General features: G+C 42.9%; 1 protein-coding gene across 6 annotated transcripts in view; it reads right to left on the bottom strand.

Moving 5' to 3' along the window:
• arhgap32b (Rho GTPase activating protein 32b) overlaps positions 1-16,597 on the bottom strand; it is a 220,560-nt gene that overhangs the window by 34,755 nt on the left and 169,208 nt on the right. For 2 of the 6 annotated variants that reach the window (XM_055875728.1, XM_055875743.1), the window contains 4 exons: positions 16,299-16,376; positions 13,035-13,116; positions 8,604-8,654; positions 7,952-8,026 (listed from right to left, as the gene is read on the bottom strand). In XM_055875728.1, the coding sequence (XP_055731703.1) occupies positions 7,952-8,026; positions 8,604-8,654; positions 13,035-13,116; positions 16,299-16,376 (286 nt within the window). Of the gene's footprint in view, positions 1-7,951; positions 8,027-8,603; positions 8,655-13,034; positions 13,117-14,104; positions 14,390-14,480; positions 14,639-16,298; positions 16,377-16,597 lie in introns of those variants that run through there. The other 4 variants (XM_055875742.1, XM_055875744.1, XM_055875732.1 and 1 more) reach the window with 4 other exon arrangements.

A 16,597-nucleotide genomic window follows, 5' to 3' on the forward strand; every position in this document is an offset into this window, starting at 1 on the left:
GAATGGGCAAAAATCCCAGTGACTAGATGTGTCAAGCTTATAGGGACATATCCCAAGAGACGTGCAGCTGTAATTGCTCTAAAAGGTGGCTCTACAAAGTATTGACTTTGGGGGGGGAGGGTGAATAGTTATGTACGCTCAAGTTTTCATTTTTTTGTATTATTTCTTGAAAGTGGTAGGCATCTTCAAAGTGGTAGGCATGTTGTGTAAATTAAATGATACAAACCCCCCAAAAATCAATTTTAAATTGCAGGTTGTAAGGCAACAAAATATGAAAAATGCCAAGGGGAGTGAATACTTTCGCAAGCCACTGTAGTTATAAGTGTCTTATAGGCAGACCTATTCTATTTCTATGGTTCAAACTCCTTCACAATTCCCTTATGCTCACAAAAATTGTGTTGAATTTTCATTTCACCATTAATCTCATCTGAGTTGTGGCAATGACATCATATAATGACATGCATTAAATTGATTCATAGCTTCGATCCTTTGGAGGTAAATTTGGCTTTTCGGTTTAAATGTCATAAACCTTATCTCTTATCTCTTACAAAGCAGTTTCATGTGGACTTGCTGAAAATAAGGCGTCAGAATGAACTCTCTGGTCCACCCAAGATATGTTTCGGGGTTCATCCGATGGCATTGAGGAGTACACCACATCAGTCATTGGCTTCATCAATAAGTGCATCGATGACGTCGTCCCCACAGTGACCGTACGTACCAACCAGAATCCATTTAATTGTTTAATGCCCTCAAAGTGCATCACTAAGCTAAGGACCCTGGGACTAAACACCGGATCCTGGATCCTGGACTTCCTGACTGGCTGCCCCGAGGTGGTAAGGGTAGGTAACAACGCATCTGCCACGCTGATCCTCAACACAGGGGCCCCTCAGGGGTGCGTGCTCAGGCCCCTCCTATACTCCCTGTTCCCCCAAGACTTCATGGCCAAGCACGACTCCAACACCATCAAGTTTGCCGACAACACAACAGTGTTATCCCTGATCCCCGACAACAATGAGAGCCTATAGGGAGGAGGTCAGAGGGCTGGCAGTGTGGTGCCAGGATAACAACCTCTCCCTCAACATGATCAGGACAAAGGAGGTGATTGTGAACTACAGGAAAAGTAAGAGCAAGCACACTCCCATTCTCATCAACAGGGCTGTAGTGGAGCAGGTTAAGAGCTTCAAGTTTCTTGGTGTCCACATCACCAAAGAACTGTCATTTTCCAAACACACCAAGACAGTTGTGAAGAGGGCACAACAAGCCTATTCCCCCTCAGGAGACTGACAATATTTGGCATGGGTCCTCAGATCCTCAAAACGTTTATACAGCTACACCATCAAGAGCATCCTGACTAGTTGCATCACCGCCTGGTATGGGAACTGCTCGGCCTCCGACCGCAAGGCACTACAGAGGGTAGTGTGTACGGCCCAGTCCATCACTGGGGCCAAGCTTCCTGCCATCCAAGACCTCTATAACAAGAAGTGCCAGAAGAAGGCCCTAAAGATTGCCAAAGACTCCAGCCACCCTAGTCTGCTACCACACGGCAAGTGGTAACGGAGCGCCAAGTTCTTCTTAACACTTATTTTTTCTTAACTGCATTGTTGGTTAACTGGCTCACATGGACACCACTGGCAGTTAAATATCTTTTTGGGCCACAGCTTGCATATAATTGGAGAAGACCATTAAACTGTGTTAATGTATTAATCTCTCAATGGTGTCATTTTTCAATATTCTATAGCAGTTTTCCCGATGGAATACCATAAGACCTGCCTAGGTGAAGAATGTAAACATTGTCGCAAGGCAGCACAATGCTCCCACTCTATAAAAATGCACGCTTCCAATCCAAAACAGTTCAGAACAGTTCCTGCATATATTATGACTACATTTGGAGATATTTTGTTCGTTCTGGTCTTCGGCAAGTGTTTTTTCGGCTGTTCGTGCACACTAAATTTTTTCTCAAGGCAAGCTGAAGTCGGTAGCTGAAGGCTCCGCCCCTTCGTTGGTGATTGGTCAACGGTTTGTTGTCATTCACTTGAGAAATACTGCACCAAATATCTTAGGTGTAAAATTGTGCGAATAAGATCTCCTCAAATGTCAACTCAAGAAATCTGTCATTCATTTTATCTTAGATTAATTCTGACTATTTTTGAGGAAGTGTATACTGGCTACGGCATCTCAAGACGGACAAACTATTGACGCTTTTTTCTAATTTTTCAAGCGAATGTGTATTAAGCGCCATCCATCATTCCTTCAATTCTGACCAGTTTCCCAGTCCCTGACAATCAAAAACATCCCCACAGCATGCTGCTGCCTCCACGCTTCACTATGGGGATGGTATTCTCGGGGTGATGAGAGGTGTTGGGTTTACACCAGACATAGCGTTTTCCTTGATGGCCAAAAAGCTACATTTTAGTCTCATCTGACCAGAGTACCTTCTTCCATATGTTTGGGGAGTCTCCCACATGCCTTTTGGCGAATACCAAACGTGTTTGCTTATTGTTTTCTTGAAGCAATGGCTTTTTTTCCGGACACTCTTCTGTAAATCCCAGCTCTGTGGTGGTACGGCTTAAAGTGGTTCTATGGACAGATACTCCAATCTCCGCTGTGCAGCTTTGCAGCTCCTTCAAGGTTATCTTTGGTCTCTTTGTTGCCTCTCTGATTAATGCCCTCCTTGCTGGTCCATGAGTTTTGGTGGGCGGCACTCTCTTGGTAGGTTTGTTGTGGTGCCATATTCTTTACATTTTTAATACTGGATTTAATGGTGCTTCCGTGGGATGTTCAAAGTTTCTGATATTTTTTTATAACCCAACCCTGATCTGTACTTCTCCACAACTTTGTCCCTGGACTGTTTGGAGAGCTTCTTGGTCCTCATGGTGCCGCTTGCTTGCGGTGCCCCTTGCTTAGTGGCGTTGCAGACTCTGGGGCCTTTCAGAACAGGTGTATATATACTGAGATCATGTGACACTTAAATAAAGTCCACCTGTGTGCAATCTCACTAATTATCTGACTTCTGAAGGTAATTGGTTGCACCAGATCTTATTTAGGGGCTTCATAGCAAAGGGGGTGAATACATATGCACACACCACTTTTCCGTTTTTAATTATTCTCATTTCTTTTTTTAACAAGTATTTTTTTTAAATTTCACTTCACCAATTTGGATTATTTTGTGTATGTCCATTACATGAAATCCAAATAAAAGCCATTTAAATTACAGGTTGTAATGCAACTAAATTGGAAAAACGCCAAGGGGAATGAATAGTTCTGCAAGGCACTGCACTGTAACTGCTGTTGAATTTTAACAGACCATCACAATTTGATCAGTCATTGAAGGTAACGAGCAGGGAAAGCAGTATCAACCTAACCTGATACATAGTTGGGCAATGGCCAGTAGGAGGCAAATAATCATTTTTAGGGTAATTGTCAAAGGAATGTTTGGGTTGATTTGAGTTTCAAGAGCTATGTAATGTATGTTAGCAATTGCGCTAATGATAGTTAGCCACGTCCATCAAACTAGTTGTCACTAGTTACCACAGACACAAAGTCATAAACTCCACCTATTTCTACAATTCCTTGTCTTTGTGATTTTAACATTAACCCTAACCACATGCTTAACCTTTAAGATACCTTTTTTTAACATACATTTTTACGATATAGCAATGTCAGACTTTGTGGCTGTGGTAACTAGTGGAAACTGTTCATTTGACTCTGGGGAAGTTAGATCAGGGCGTCAACTGCCAAAATCCCTTTCATGACAGGACTGCCCCATGACTGTTACATTGTAACAATAACTTCACGTGAATCTATATTTGGTGATCGAAAATATCAAAAGCATCTTAATAGAATTTCAGAGAAGATCAACAAAACGGCTCGAGCTCATTGAATGACAACATCATTTCAGGTTGTCAATCAATGAGTGGTGTAAAGGTGCCAAATAATTAATCATCAAGGAAAGACAGCTTCAACCCCCATTCTACTGGAGTGCACACTTTACTAAACTACAACAAATTAAATCCCATACCGTAATAGATTCTTACCTGCGAAACGCAGTGGGATTCTCACTTTATGATGGGACTTTAAATAGGGAATCCAAGGTCAACAGTAGACATTTCCTTCGAGAAGCTGTTGCTGTAACTCCTTATCATTTGGTTTATGACTAATTACTTCAAAAGACTTAAACTAAACTTAAATCACAAAACGTATGGTACAGTACCAATGGACAGTGAATAGCAGTCGAAAGAGAATTCGGATAAATGTGCGCCTCGCTCCTCAGCTAGTCAATCGCCCCCCAAACAAAGTTTCTTCAAGCATTCTTTACTTTTTTCCTTTCAGGTAATGACCAGCCCCTTCCAGTGTCAGTTTACAACAAAACTACATTCACAAGACAACGCATGGAAACGCTGTGCCAATCTATGTAGAATACGACCGCAATTCTGTTTCAAATTGGGTCATTCCTTCCTCTCTTTATGGGAGCAGGCAGGAAAATGAAAATGTCACTCGCAATCATTGTATAGTTTAATGACGCTGAAAATAGATAAATGTCGTGGTGTCTGCAGCATAATAAGAATGACTAAATAATTTGCCATTCGCTGTGTAAATATATGTAACTTCGATGATGATAACAACCATATCATGCTTCAACACGAACCCACAGCAACCCGAACGAACCACATACAAGTACACGTAAATTAAAACATGTAATAGAAAAATTGAATCGATCTTGCGCCTCAAAAGGGCATATTTGTTAAGAAATCATATACTGTCTTGGAAAAAAAAGTGTTCAAATCAAGTTTCTCAAAGTGGTAAAGTTGGTTTGAGATTCGATATTCGCCAGACATTCGTTCATATGAGGAAATCAATCGAAATTAGGCCCTAATCTATGGATTTCACATAACTGGGAATACTGTTGGTCACAGATACCTTAAAAAATGGGCCTCACAATGGGCCTTAGGTCCTTTACTTGAGATTTGTGTGTATTGTTGTGAAATTGTTAGATATTACTTATTAGATATTACTGCACTGTTGGAGCTAGAAACACAAGCATTTCGCTACATCCGCAATAACATCTGCTAAACACGTATGTGACAAATAAAATTGATTTGATGGTATTTTTGTGCATTCAAATTGCCATCGATAAAATGCAATTGTGTTCGTTGTCCGTAGCTTATGCCTGCCCATACCATAACCCCACCACTACTCTGTTCACAACATTGAAACCAGCAAACCGCTTGCCCTCATGATACCATACACGTGGTCTGCGGTTGAGAGGCCGGTTGGACCTACTGTAAAATTCTCTAAAACGACATTGGAGGCAGCTTATGGTAGAGAAATGAACATTCAATTATCTGGCAACAGCTCTGGTGGACATTCCTGCAGTCAGCATGCCAATTGCACTCTCCCTCAAAACTTGACATCTGTGGCATTGCGTTGTGTGCACATTTTAGAGTGACGTTTTATTGTCCCCAGCACAAGGTGCACCTGTGTAATGACCATGCAGTTTAATCAGCTTCTTGATATGCCACACCTGTTAGGTGGATGGATTATCTTGGCAAAGGAGAAATGCTCACTGACAGAGATGTAAACAAATTTGTTCCCATAACTTGAGAGAAATATGCTTTTAGTGCGTATGGACAATAAGGGATCTTTTATTTCAGCAACAATTCACACGTTGCGTTCATATTTTTGTTCAGTATATATTTATATACATACACATTTAGGAATCATTTTATGAGAAAAGCAAAGGTTGTACAACATGAACAGTTGATGAGGTTGTTAAGTCACGTGGTTTTTATATTTATACAATATTTATATAAAATTAAGAAAGTGCTTTTGGGGAAAAGCAAAGAGTGTGTAATGTTTGTCCTTACCTTGTGAACAATCCAAAGTTGGTTTGAAGTGTCTATGCCATGTGATCAAGGAGCCAATTGAAATTCAAAGTAAAAAATGTAACTAATAAATCATGGTTGGAGTTGTCTTGAGGCCAAACGACAAGGACATCCTCTATTTACTATGAATTGGCAGATTCTGATGCAAGGGCAAACTCCACCTCTGAAAAAGATTGCTATTCCTGCACCAACAAATCTGTCAATATTACAGGGCAACAATGCTACAGAAGCAAAAAATAGTGGGAGAACATACCACACATCGTTTTGTGGAACTGTTCACACTGCATGTGCATTCAATGCATGCAGGGTGAAGACTAAGCTTCCCTTTTAGACTCAGGTAATATTTTCTCAATCTCTCCACTCGGACACAGAATTAACTGTGTAATATGGTTTGACGTTCTTAAATGAACTGACATGGGAAACGCTTTGATTACTTTCAGTTACTCTCAAACAACCACTCCTAAAAGTAGCTTAAATGAAACAAACCATTCCCTTTGTATTCACCTTGGCATACTATGCACAAGTGGTGTGCACACCAAAAACACGACCCTAAGGGGTCATTGTAGGTGCGCGATCACCCTGGTCCCGCATCAAAGAGAATGAGGGCTTAAGTTTCCAATACAATCTCCCCACATCATTCCTCACAGGCCCAAACTACACTAGGTCTCTGTGCCTAACATAGTTTCACGGCCCAGGACGTGTCGACCAAAGTCCCTTGGGGAGAAGCAGGACAAATCTTAGTGTCTCCTTCACACATTCTCTCTCTCCTTCCTTCTATCTCTCACTTTGTTTTCCTCAGACACATCCAGCTGTCTTGGCTTGTTTGCGCTCTTCACAGCTGCCCAAGTCACTATACTGCTCTCCAGACAGGAAGCCATCTCCAGCCCACGGAGGAAGTAGGGGATGGAAAGTGTAGCGGGTTCAGAACATCTGGACAAACGCCTGCCCTACTGCAGCAGTCAGGCTGGAGAAAGGAGCAGAGCTGATTACACTGTAGCTCAGACTTCAGTGTTTGAATGAGTGGATCAGACTTAAAGTAACATAAAAGTTCAGGTACACCGTAACCCTTCATCCAAGTGAGACAGTTTGCAGATGTCTTTTTACACTCAAGTTAAAAATGCGTACTTTTTTTCCAGAGAACCCTGTCGGCTTTACACAGTGACTCAGATCGACAATTTCAAAGGCATCTCCATACAGAGGTGCAGCCAACTGCAAAGGACTTCTTTCAATCGGCTCACTCTGACATTTCAGAGGTAGAAATCTCAATCCCAGTTAGCTGGCTAAAAGGACAGAGGCCGTTATCCATGCATGGGGAGCTGGTCAGTGTACGTTTGAACACGCCAGGGTTCCCCTGTTAGGAATGTAGCAATTTCAGTCACCATAGAGAAGACTGTGCTTCTTGCTGTTGCAGGACAATGCTTAATGCTCCAAAGGATAATTGTATATAGCCCCCACTTTAAAGAGGAGACTTGAATAAATCAAAACAGTCGAGACCCCAGCCACAGCCGAAGGTCTTTCAAGTGAAACCAAACAGAGTAGACAACTACAGCTGACTGGGAAACAGATAGGGGGACAATTCAAGAGGTCTGAAGAAAAAAGCAGCATGATCATCTTTTCAGTCCATTCAATTGCATATACAGAGAACAGTTAAAAAATAAATCCTGATAAACCTGAAATGAAAAGGGTAAATAACAAAGCAACACATTCATTGGGAAAAAATCTAGTGATCAGCTAATCAAGTCTAGTGCATGTGAATCTGATAAAGGTGGATACGTTTCACACTGACAACAGTGTTCAGGTTAGAGAGTGAGTGGATTTAGCAGTTCAAGTGAGTCCCTACGCACCAAGAGAAGGCTCCTGAAGTATATTTTTTACATCATAGAGTGCACTAAGAATGATGAGTAACTAACTAATAAATAACCAAGGACTCTGGTCCTAGTGCATTGGTATTGTAAATACTTTGTGAACAGACAGACCGACAGAGTGCCCCAGTGGCGTGTCGTGTGCGTTAGTAGGGGGTTAGCTCTGGGGTGGTTATGGCACATGTATGGATGGATACACGGGTCTACCTGAGCTCAGGCTGTAGTGGTTTAATGGGTCGGCCACCCATGCACTGTCCTGCTTTACACTCTCCATCTCCAAATCTGCATGCAGGTGCACAGACGGATGGACGGGAAGGAGAGGAGGGTAGCAGCAGGGGGAACGGAGAGGAAGAGAATGGTTCTGTTTAGAGGAGGAACATGGCAGGAACAACAGTTTTTTTTCTGTTTTGAGACTGTCACTCAGTCAGATAGCTTGGCGTCTGACACTTTCATAATACATAATTGGACAGTGAATACTTAAACTTTGTAGAAGTGTCATTGAAGGAAATGGCAGCAAATCAAATCACTTTTACTGTCAAAATTGGTGTCAGGCAGTAAAAAGTAGCATTAAGTGTTGTAATGAACAAATTAAATTTGACAACCAGGTGTGAGGAAACAATGTAGGGAAGAAAAGTGTGTGGCCGTGTTCAAATGATTTAAAAGTACACCCTTCCGTCCTTTCTCTAATCACTGATTAGACATAATTGGAGAGGGGATTGCAATGGCTCCATCACATGGCTTTTACCTGTCCCGTCATTTTTTTAAATCATTGACTACATCAAGGAAGGAAAGAATGAAGGATGCCTTGAAAGGGGCCTGTGTGAGTGAGGGGGAGATGGGGGTGTATACCAGCACGCACAGGGTGGGAAGAGACTCCAGGAGGCAGGCCGCAGACCCGAGCAGGGGGATGCTGAGGTGGGGTGGGGGGGGCAGAGGGGATGACAGTGAAATAAACAAGATTAAAACATTTGTAGAGCAGAGTGAAGCCATGCAAAAAAAAAAACGACGTGCAAATGGTCAGGTTTGTGAACAACATGGCAGCCCAAAGAGAGGAGATCACCTAAAAGCAAAAGAGTTTGGCAAGCAAACATGAGTAATTTCCACAGTGTGCTTTCTTTGTGTGCATTCAGGACACTATGTGTGACAGTATGACAGACAGCATGATGCATTCTTTTCATATTGACAATATGCTGGGAAACATTGGCTTTAACATCTGTGTGCCATTTAACATTGGGCCTTAACCCCTAACAAAACCTGAGACTGCATAGTTATGATGATGTTGCTATTCCTCATTGCAGAACTTGTGGGGTTTGTCTTTTTTTTTGCCATGTCATCACTTCCCTGTTCCCTCTGCTTTGATATCATTCCCAGCAGGCCTTGCATGGTTCAGCTCCTACCCAGCCACCCACCCTAAAGCAACTGAGATGATTCTGACAGTCATTGGGTGATTCACCCCTTGGATTGAAAGGGATTTTTCAAGGCTGATATAAATTAGGCTAAACGTGCCTTTGGCTGTGCGAGAGAGTACATGGGGCTCTGTCCCAAATGGTACCTTATTCCCCATATAGGGCACTACTTTGGGCCAGAGCTAATGAAGCTTTGGCCAAAAGTAGGTCATTTTATATAGGGAATAGGATACCATTTCAGGATATAGGATAGGAATAGGACATGATGCCATGGGAAGGGCTTGGCAGTTTGGTCATTCCAAAACATTGCATTTACATTTTAGTAATTAAGCAGACGCTTTTATCCTGAGAGCCTTACAGTTAGTTATTGTAATATGAATGCACTAGGTGAGACAACCAAATATCACAGTCATAGTCAGTACCTCAATAAACAAGTTCTCAGCAAAGCCAGTGCTAGTGCGAAAAGACAAGGGGGGTAAGACGGATGTATTTTTAAAGATATTCTTTGAAGAGGTAGGGTTTCAGATGTTTTCGGACGATGGGCAGGGACATGACAAAAAGAAGAAAAAACAAAAACATTTCACGATCCATCTAAGAGCATTACCCGTGTTAGAGAGTGTCAGTACAAACATGACAGAATTTCTATTACACCTATCGGAAATGTTGTGGCTGTACTTTCTGAATGTAATAGGGCTTTTTGCTACACTCGTGTGTTGAATGGCTGTGTTTGTTTTTGGGCACTGAGGTGGCTTATGTTTGTTTTGGCTAGCTATAAATCAGCAATACGTGTTTGCATTGGATTAGTATTGAAATTGTGCAAACAGAGACATGAGACGTGAGTTTAAGTGGTTATTCAAGAGCGTGATAACTATGGATTCATTTATCATGTTGTGAAATTTTGCAGGAGTGGAATTTTCATTGGACACATAGTAATACGGTAACTTCACATTCAAGCAAAGATATCAATATAATGATCTAGGTGTTACAGTGCATTTGGAAACTATTCAGACCCCTTCACTTTTTCCACATTTTATTATTTTACAGCCTTATTCTAAAATGTAATAAATTGTCTGAGGTCCTGAGCACTCCGGAGCAAGTTTTCATCAAGGATCTTTTTGTACTTTGCGCCGTTCATCTTTGCCTCGATCCTGACTAGTCTCCCAGTCCCTGCCGCTGAAAAACATCCCCACAGCATGATGCTGCCTACACCATGCTTCACCGTAGAGATGGCATTTGCCAGGTGATGACAGATGACTGGTTTCCTCCAGATGTGACACTTGACATTCAGGTCAAAGAGCTCAATCTTGGTTTCATCAGACCAGAGCATCTTGTTTCCCATGTTCTGAGAGTCCATTAGGTGCCTTTTGGCAAACTCAAAGTAGGTTGTCATGTGCCTTTTACTGAGGAGTGGCTTCCGTCTGGCCACTACCACAAAGGCCTGATTGGTGGAGTGCTGCAGAGATGGTTGTCCTTCTGGAAGTTTCTCCAACCTCAACAGAGGAACTCTGGAGCTCTGTCAGAGTGACCATAAGTTTCTTGGTCACCTCCCTGACTGTCACGCCCTGGCCTTAGTTATCTTTGTTTTCTTTATTATTTTAGTTAGGCCAGGGTGTGACATGGGGGATGTATGTGTTTTGTATTGTCTAGGGGTTGTGTATGTTTATGGGGCAGTGTCTAGTCTAGGTGTTTGTATGTCTATGGCTGCCTAGATTGGTTCTCAATTAGAGGCAGCTGTTGATCATTGTCTCTGATTGGGAACCATATTTAGGCAGCCATATTCATTGGGTATTTTGTGGGTTATTGTCTATGTCTATACGTTGGTTGCTTGTGTCTGCACTTTCGTTTTATAGCGTCACGTTCGTTTTGTTGTTTTTGTTAAGTTTGTCAAGTGTTCTTCGTTTCTTCTTTATTAAACAGAAGAATGTATTCAAACGACGCTGCGCTTTGGTCCTCCTCTCTTCGTTACGACGAGCGTGACACTGACCAAGGCCCATCTATCCCGATTGCTCAGTTTGGCCAGGCGGCCAGCTCTAGGAAGTGTTTTGGTGGTTACAAACTTCTTCCATTTAACAACGATGGAGGCCACTGTGTTCTTGGGGACCTTCAATGCTGCAGAAATGTTTAGGTGCCCTTCCCCAGATCTGTGCCTCGACACAATCCTTTGTCGGAGCTCTGCAGACAATTTCGTCGACCTCATGGCTTTGTTTTTGCTTTTTCAGTTCTGCCCACACATTTTCTATGGGATTGAGGTCAGGGCTTTGTGATGGCCACTCGAATACCTTGACTTTGTTGTCCTTAAGCCATTTTGCCACAACTTTGGATGTATGATTGGGGTCATTGTCTATTTAGAAGACCCATTTGCGACCAAGCTTTAACTTCCTGACTGATGTCTTGAGATGTTGCGTCAATACATCCACATACTTTCCCTCCCTCATGATGCCATCTAGTTTGTGAAGTGCACCAGTCCCTCCAGCAGCAAAGCACCCCCACAACATGATGCTGCCACCCCCGTGCTTCATGGGATTGTGTTCTTCGGCTTGCAAGCTGACTGCAAGCTGACTGAATTCAAGGCACACTTAACAGGCATGGCTACCACAGCTTTCGACAGCGCTACGCTATCGCATCTGGTTTGCGCTTAGTGGGATTATCATTTGTTTTTCAACAGGACAATGACCCAAAACACCCCCAGGCTGTGTAAGGGCTACTTGACCAAGAACGAGAGGGATGGAGTGCTGCATCAGATGACCTGGCCTGCACAATCCCCCGACCTCAACCCAATTGAGATGGTTTGGGATGAGTTGGACCACAGAGTGAAGGAAAAGCAGCCAACAAGTGCTCAGCATATGTGGGAACTCCTTCAAGACTGTTGGAAAAGCATTCCAAGTGAAGCTGGTAAAGAGAATGCCAAGAGTGTGCAAAGCTGTCATCAAGGCAAAGGGTGGTTACTTTGAAGAATCCAAAATCCAAAATATATTGATTTGTTGAACACGTTTTTGGTTACTACATGATTCCATATGTGTTATTTCATAATTTTAATGTCTTCACTATTATTCTACACTGTAGAAAATAATACAAATAAAGAAAAACCCTTGAATGAGTAGGTGTGTCCAAACCTGTGAGTTGTACTATATGTAAATAAGATACCTGTTTTTTTATTTTATTTATACATTTGCAAACATTTGAAAAAAAAACTGTTTTCGCTTTGTCATTATGATGTAACGTGTAGATTGATGAGAATAAATAATAATTTAATCCATTTTAGAATAAGGCTGTAACGTAACAAAATGTGGAAAAAGTCAAGGGGTCCGAACACTTTCCGAATACACTGGATGTTTTTATTTTGCAGTCTAGTGTTGTGTTGAATACAAGTCTCTTCACAAGTCTCTTCAATCAATCCCTAGGCTTATGCTGTCACTAAACCTTCCAGGTGGAATGCTAGGCGCTTTAGCCTCAGCTGGCCTGAGACAGAGACACTTGTGTAGAGCATTACCCTTACTCCTCCACAGAGTGGCACTAGCACCTGCTGCAGTTTAGTCACCACGACATACCATAAATCCCATCCACCACATCACACACTTCCAGATGAGATCCTTGTTGGGAATCCCCCCCACTCCCAATCTCACCAGACATTATCATACCTTATCACACTGATATACACGGTACACATTTTCTATAACCAAATGCTTCCTGCTAGCAGAAATAGAGATATCTAGTTAGTCGTTCATAGTTAATAATGTCAAAGCCACAACAACCGCACATTCTTTGATAAGCCGTACTTTATACTTTATCTACACACCACTCAAAACAACATAGCACCCAGTGGGAACGACCGTTAGGAGATTCAAGGACACCTCACTGTGGTTGTTGGAGAGGAGGTACGGTACCTGGTTTTGGCACCGAGTTGGTGACGGACTGCGGAACCTTGTCGTTTATCAGCTCCACACACTCACTGGGAAAGAAGCCAACCTGGGGAGAGGACACACAATACTATTAGAGAGAGAGAGAGTGCGAGAGTAAGCAGAGAGGATCAGTAACCGTGTGTGTGTGTGTGTGTGAGAGAGAGAGCAAGAGCGAGAGTAAGCAGAGAGGATCAGTAACCGTGTGTGTGTGTGTGTGTGTGTGTGTGTGTTAGTGTGTGTTAGTGTGTGTTAGTGTGTGTTAGTGTGTGTGTGTGTTAGTGTGTGTGTGTGTTAGTGTGTGTGTGTGTTAGTGTGTGTGTGTGTTAGTGTGTGTGTGTGTTAGTGTGTGTGTGTGTTAGTGTGAGTGAGAGTGAGAGTGAAGAGCGCATTACCATTAAAGACTGATAAACAAGCTTCATCCACTTAAGAAGGCCCTTTTTCAATGTTGTGCGGTTAATATCAACATTTCACCACTGTGTTCTGGGTATTTTGTTGGAGACCTCTCTATGTATTAACGAGTCCATAGGCAGTTGGTGTAAACATGTACTAAAAGGTTGGTGCACGACCAGCGCGGGGCGTACTTTGACCCGAGGATACTATTTGGCACTGTGCTGTGCTCGTTGCAGTGTTCAGTCAAGATCATGTGGCTGAATAGCTGCCCAAGCTATGGTATTTAGGAGTTGTCAGTGCCACCTGATGCGGAGGTAAACCCCGGTGGGGTAGATATGTGTGTTTGTCTGCGTGCACGTGTGTATACCCCAAATGTTTTATATCAGAAGAACGATCAGGAACAGACTGTGATCGTTTCAACCAGAAAGCAAGATATCCTTATTGAACACAGATGTTAAAAGTAATCTTCAAATGCATTTACGAATTAACAATAACCATGTGTAAAACAACTAATTTCTGATCTAACACAACTGATTCTACCAATACAAAATAGACATAAGATGCCTTCAGGTTAAACTGTGTGTTAAGAAATACATTTTTTATAATAGAAGATCTCCAGGCTTCACTTAAGGGGCTTGGAGGAAGACTAGGTATAAATATTTTACCGTGCTTTAATGAAGACGGGGGAAACTGCTAAAACAAAGCCATTCCCAGTAGAGCAGCATGACAAAACCATTCCGCTATTATCAACTAATCATCTAGTCCACTGAGGAACACATCTTGACTTGTGCGATTCCTAACATAGAGACCCAGACTACACTAATACACTGTCAAAGTGTTTCTATTAGCTGAGGAGTACATAACCTGCACGCTTTGCAACATAAACTGCCTCCATCTTGTAGTAATGTGACTGATAAAGGGGTTGAAGGTTGAATGTGACTATCATAGGGATCCAAGGTCCAGCTGTCCCGTGACTGACAAACAGAACTAAACTATACAAAGAGTTGACTCATGGCTGAGCATTCATCAAATGCAGCTCACCCTTTCCATGGTTGGATTTGCTCTCTCCCTCTCTGTTGCTCCTCCAGCTTTTTCTCTCCTTCCCTCCCTTTATCTCTCTCTCTCTCAGCCGCTCTTTCTATGAGGCTCTGCAGTCAGGCTGGTAAATAAAGACAGATGTCAGCTGCCTATCCACCTCCAGTCCCAGACTGACTCGGACTGCCTCCAGGGTGGCTGACTGACCTCCGGTGGCGATAGGAGGGAGGACATGGACATCTGCTTTGTGCTTATAGACATACCATCCAATCAACGTTTCAATATCTAGTAGTAACAAACACAGGGTTGTTTTCGCCAATATCCAGATTGGTTTCAAGGACCAACACTGTGTAATAACATATTTATGACATCTTTGTTGAAGACATGTGTGTATGAGACAATTCTTCCTAGGAATGAGTGCCATGAGTTAAATTATAAACATTTGACAGATAATATCTTTAACAAAACAAAGGAACCTTACCCTGTTCGATATACCAAAACCAAACAAACAAGCTACTCTCCTCTGTCAACTCAGTGTATATACACAGCTACAGTACAACAAACCCAACAGTTCCCGATCATCCCTGCGTTCAATAACATGTTGTGAAGCCCCGTCCAACATGGCCGCCCTCCCAGCTGGCCTGAATCCCTGGGGGGCCAGCGAGCGGAGAGCCAAGCGCGCAGGAGGCAATGCTAAGGGTAAGCTATGACCAGAACACTGCCGCGGTTCAATGCTAAGGGTAAGCTATGACCAGAACACTGCCGCTGTTCAATGCTAAGGGTAAGCTATGACCAGAACACTGCCGCGGTTCAATGCTAAGGGTAAGCTATGACCAGAACACTGCCGCGGTTCAATGCTAAGGGTAAGCTATGACCAGAACACTGCCGCGGTTCAATGCTAAGGGTAAGCTATGACCAGAACACTGCCGCGGTTCAATGCTAAGGGTAAGCTATGACCAGAACACTGCCGCGGTTTAATGCTAAGGGTAAGCTATGACCAGAACACTGCCGCGGTTCAATGCTAAGGGTAAGCTATGACCAGAACACTGCCGCGGTTCAATGCTAAGGGTAAGCTATGACCAGAACACTGCCGCGGTTCAATGCTAAGGGTAAGCTATGACCAGAACACTGCCGCGGTTCAATGCTAAGGGTAAGCTATGACCAGAACACTGCCGCGGTTCAATGCTAAGGGTAAGCTATGACCAGAACACTGCCGCGGTTCAATGCTAAGGGTAAGCTATGACCAGAACACTGCCGCTGTTCAATGCTAAGGGTAAGCTATGACCAGAACACTGCCGCGGTTCAATGCTAAGGGTAAGCTGTGACCAGAACACTGCCGCGGTTCAATGCGAAGGGCACAGGAAGTTCAGCTGGACTGGATCAACAGACACACAAAACTGGGCTTCATTGGGCTCAAAGAAAGACTATTGTTCACTTTAAATGGAATACTGGAAAACTTAGCTAAGCTAATACAATCACATCCCGATCGAGAACAACCACTTATTTTGTACGCATTTTGTATGTATGTATTAACTGACAAGATAAATGTTTCACCCAAATGAACAATATGAGCCAATACTGAGTAAAATTTGCTAAACAGCCAAGCCAAATGTGAACCAAATGAGAAAAGCACAATTGAAATCCTGTCCTTGTGGAGTCTATCGTAGATCAGTAGATGTGGATGCCAAGCCATCTGTATGCAACTTATCAACCCCAGATTCTAGACTGCAACACAGTGTGTGTGTGTGTGTGTGTGTGTGTGTGTGTGTGTGTGTGTGTGTGCGTGCGTGCGTGCGTGCGTGCGTGCGCTTCTGGGCCACCAACCTGAAAGCCGTGCTTGCCCCTCCACCACGTGGTGTCCTCTTTGGGGGGCATGTCAATAACAGACACGATGTCCCCAACCTGTCAGGGGAGAGAGAGAGGAGAAATGGAAAGGGGAAGAGAGAAGAAGAAAGCAGGATAGCTGGATCAAGTCATGCTATGAATACATTTGAGGGGAAACTACATACTAACTAACCCATACTACAGGGGGGATATTATTAGGGGTCCCTTGCTAAGAAAAGTTTGGGAACCACTGACTGCATCAGAATGTATTTCTACATAATAATTAGATGTAGAATCAG

The sequence above is a fragment of the Salvelinus fontinalis genome, chromosome 2, assembly GCF_029448725.1.
Source record: "Salvelinus fontinalis isolate EN_2023a chromosome 2, ASM2944872v1, whole genome shotgun sequence".
In the NCBI taxonomy this organism is placed as follows: domain Eukaryota; kingdom Metazoa; phylum Chordata; class Actinopteri; order Salmoniformes; family Salmonidae; genus Salvelinus; species Salvelinus fontinalis.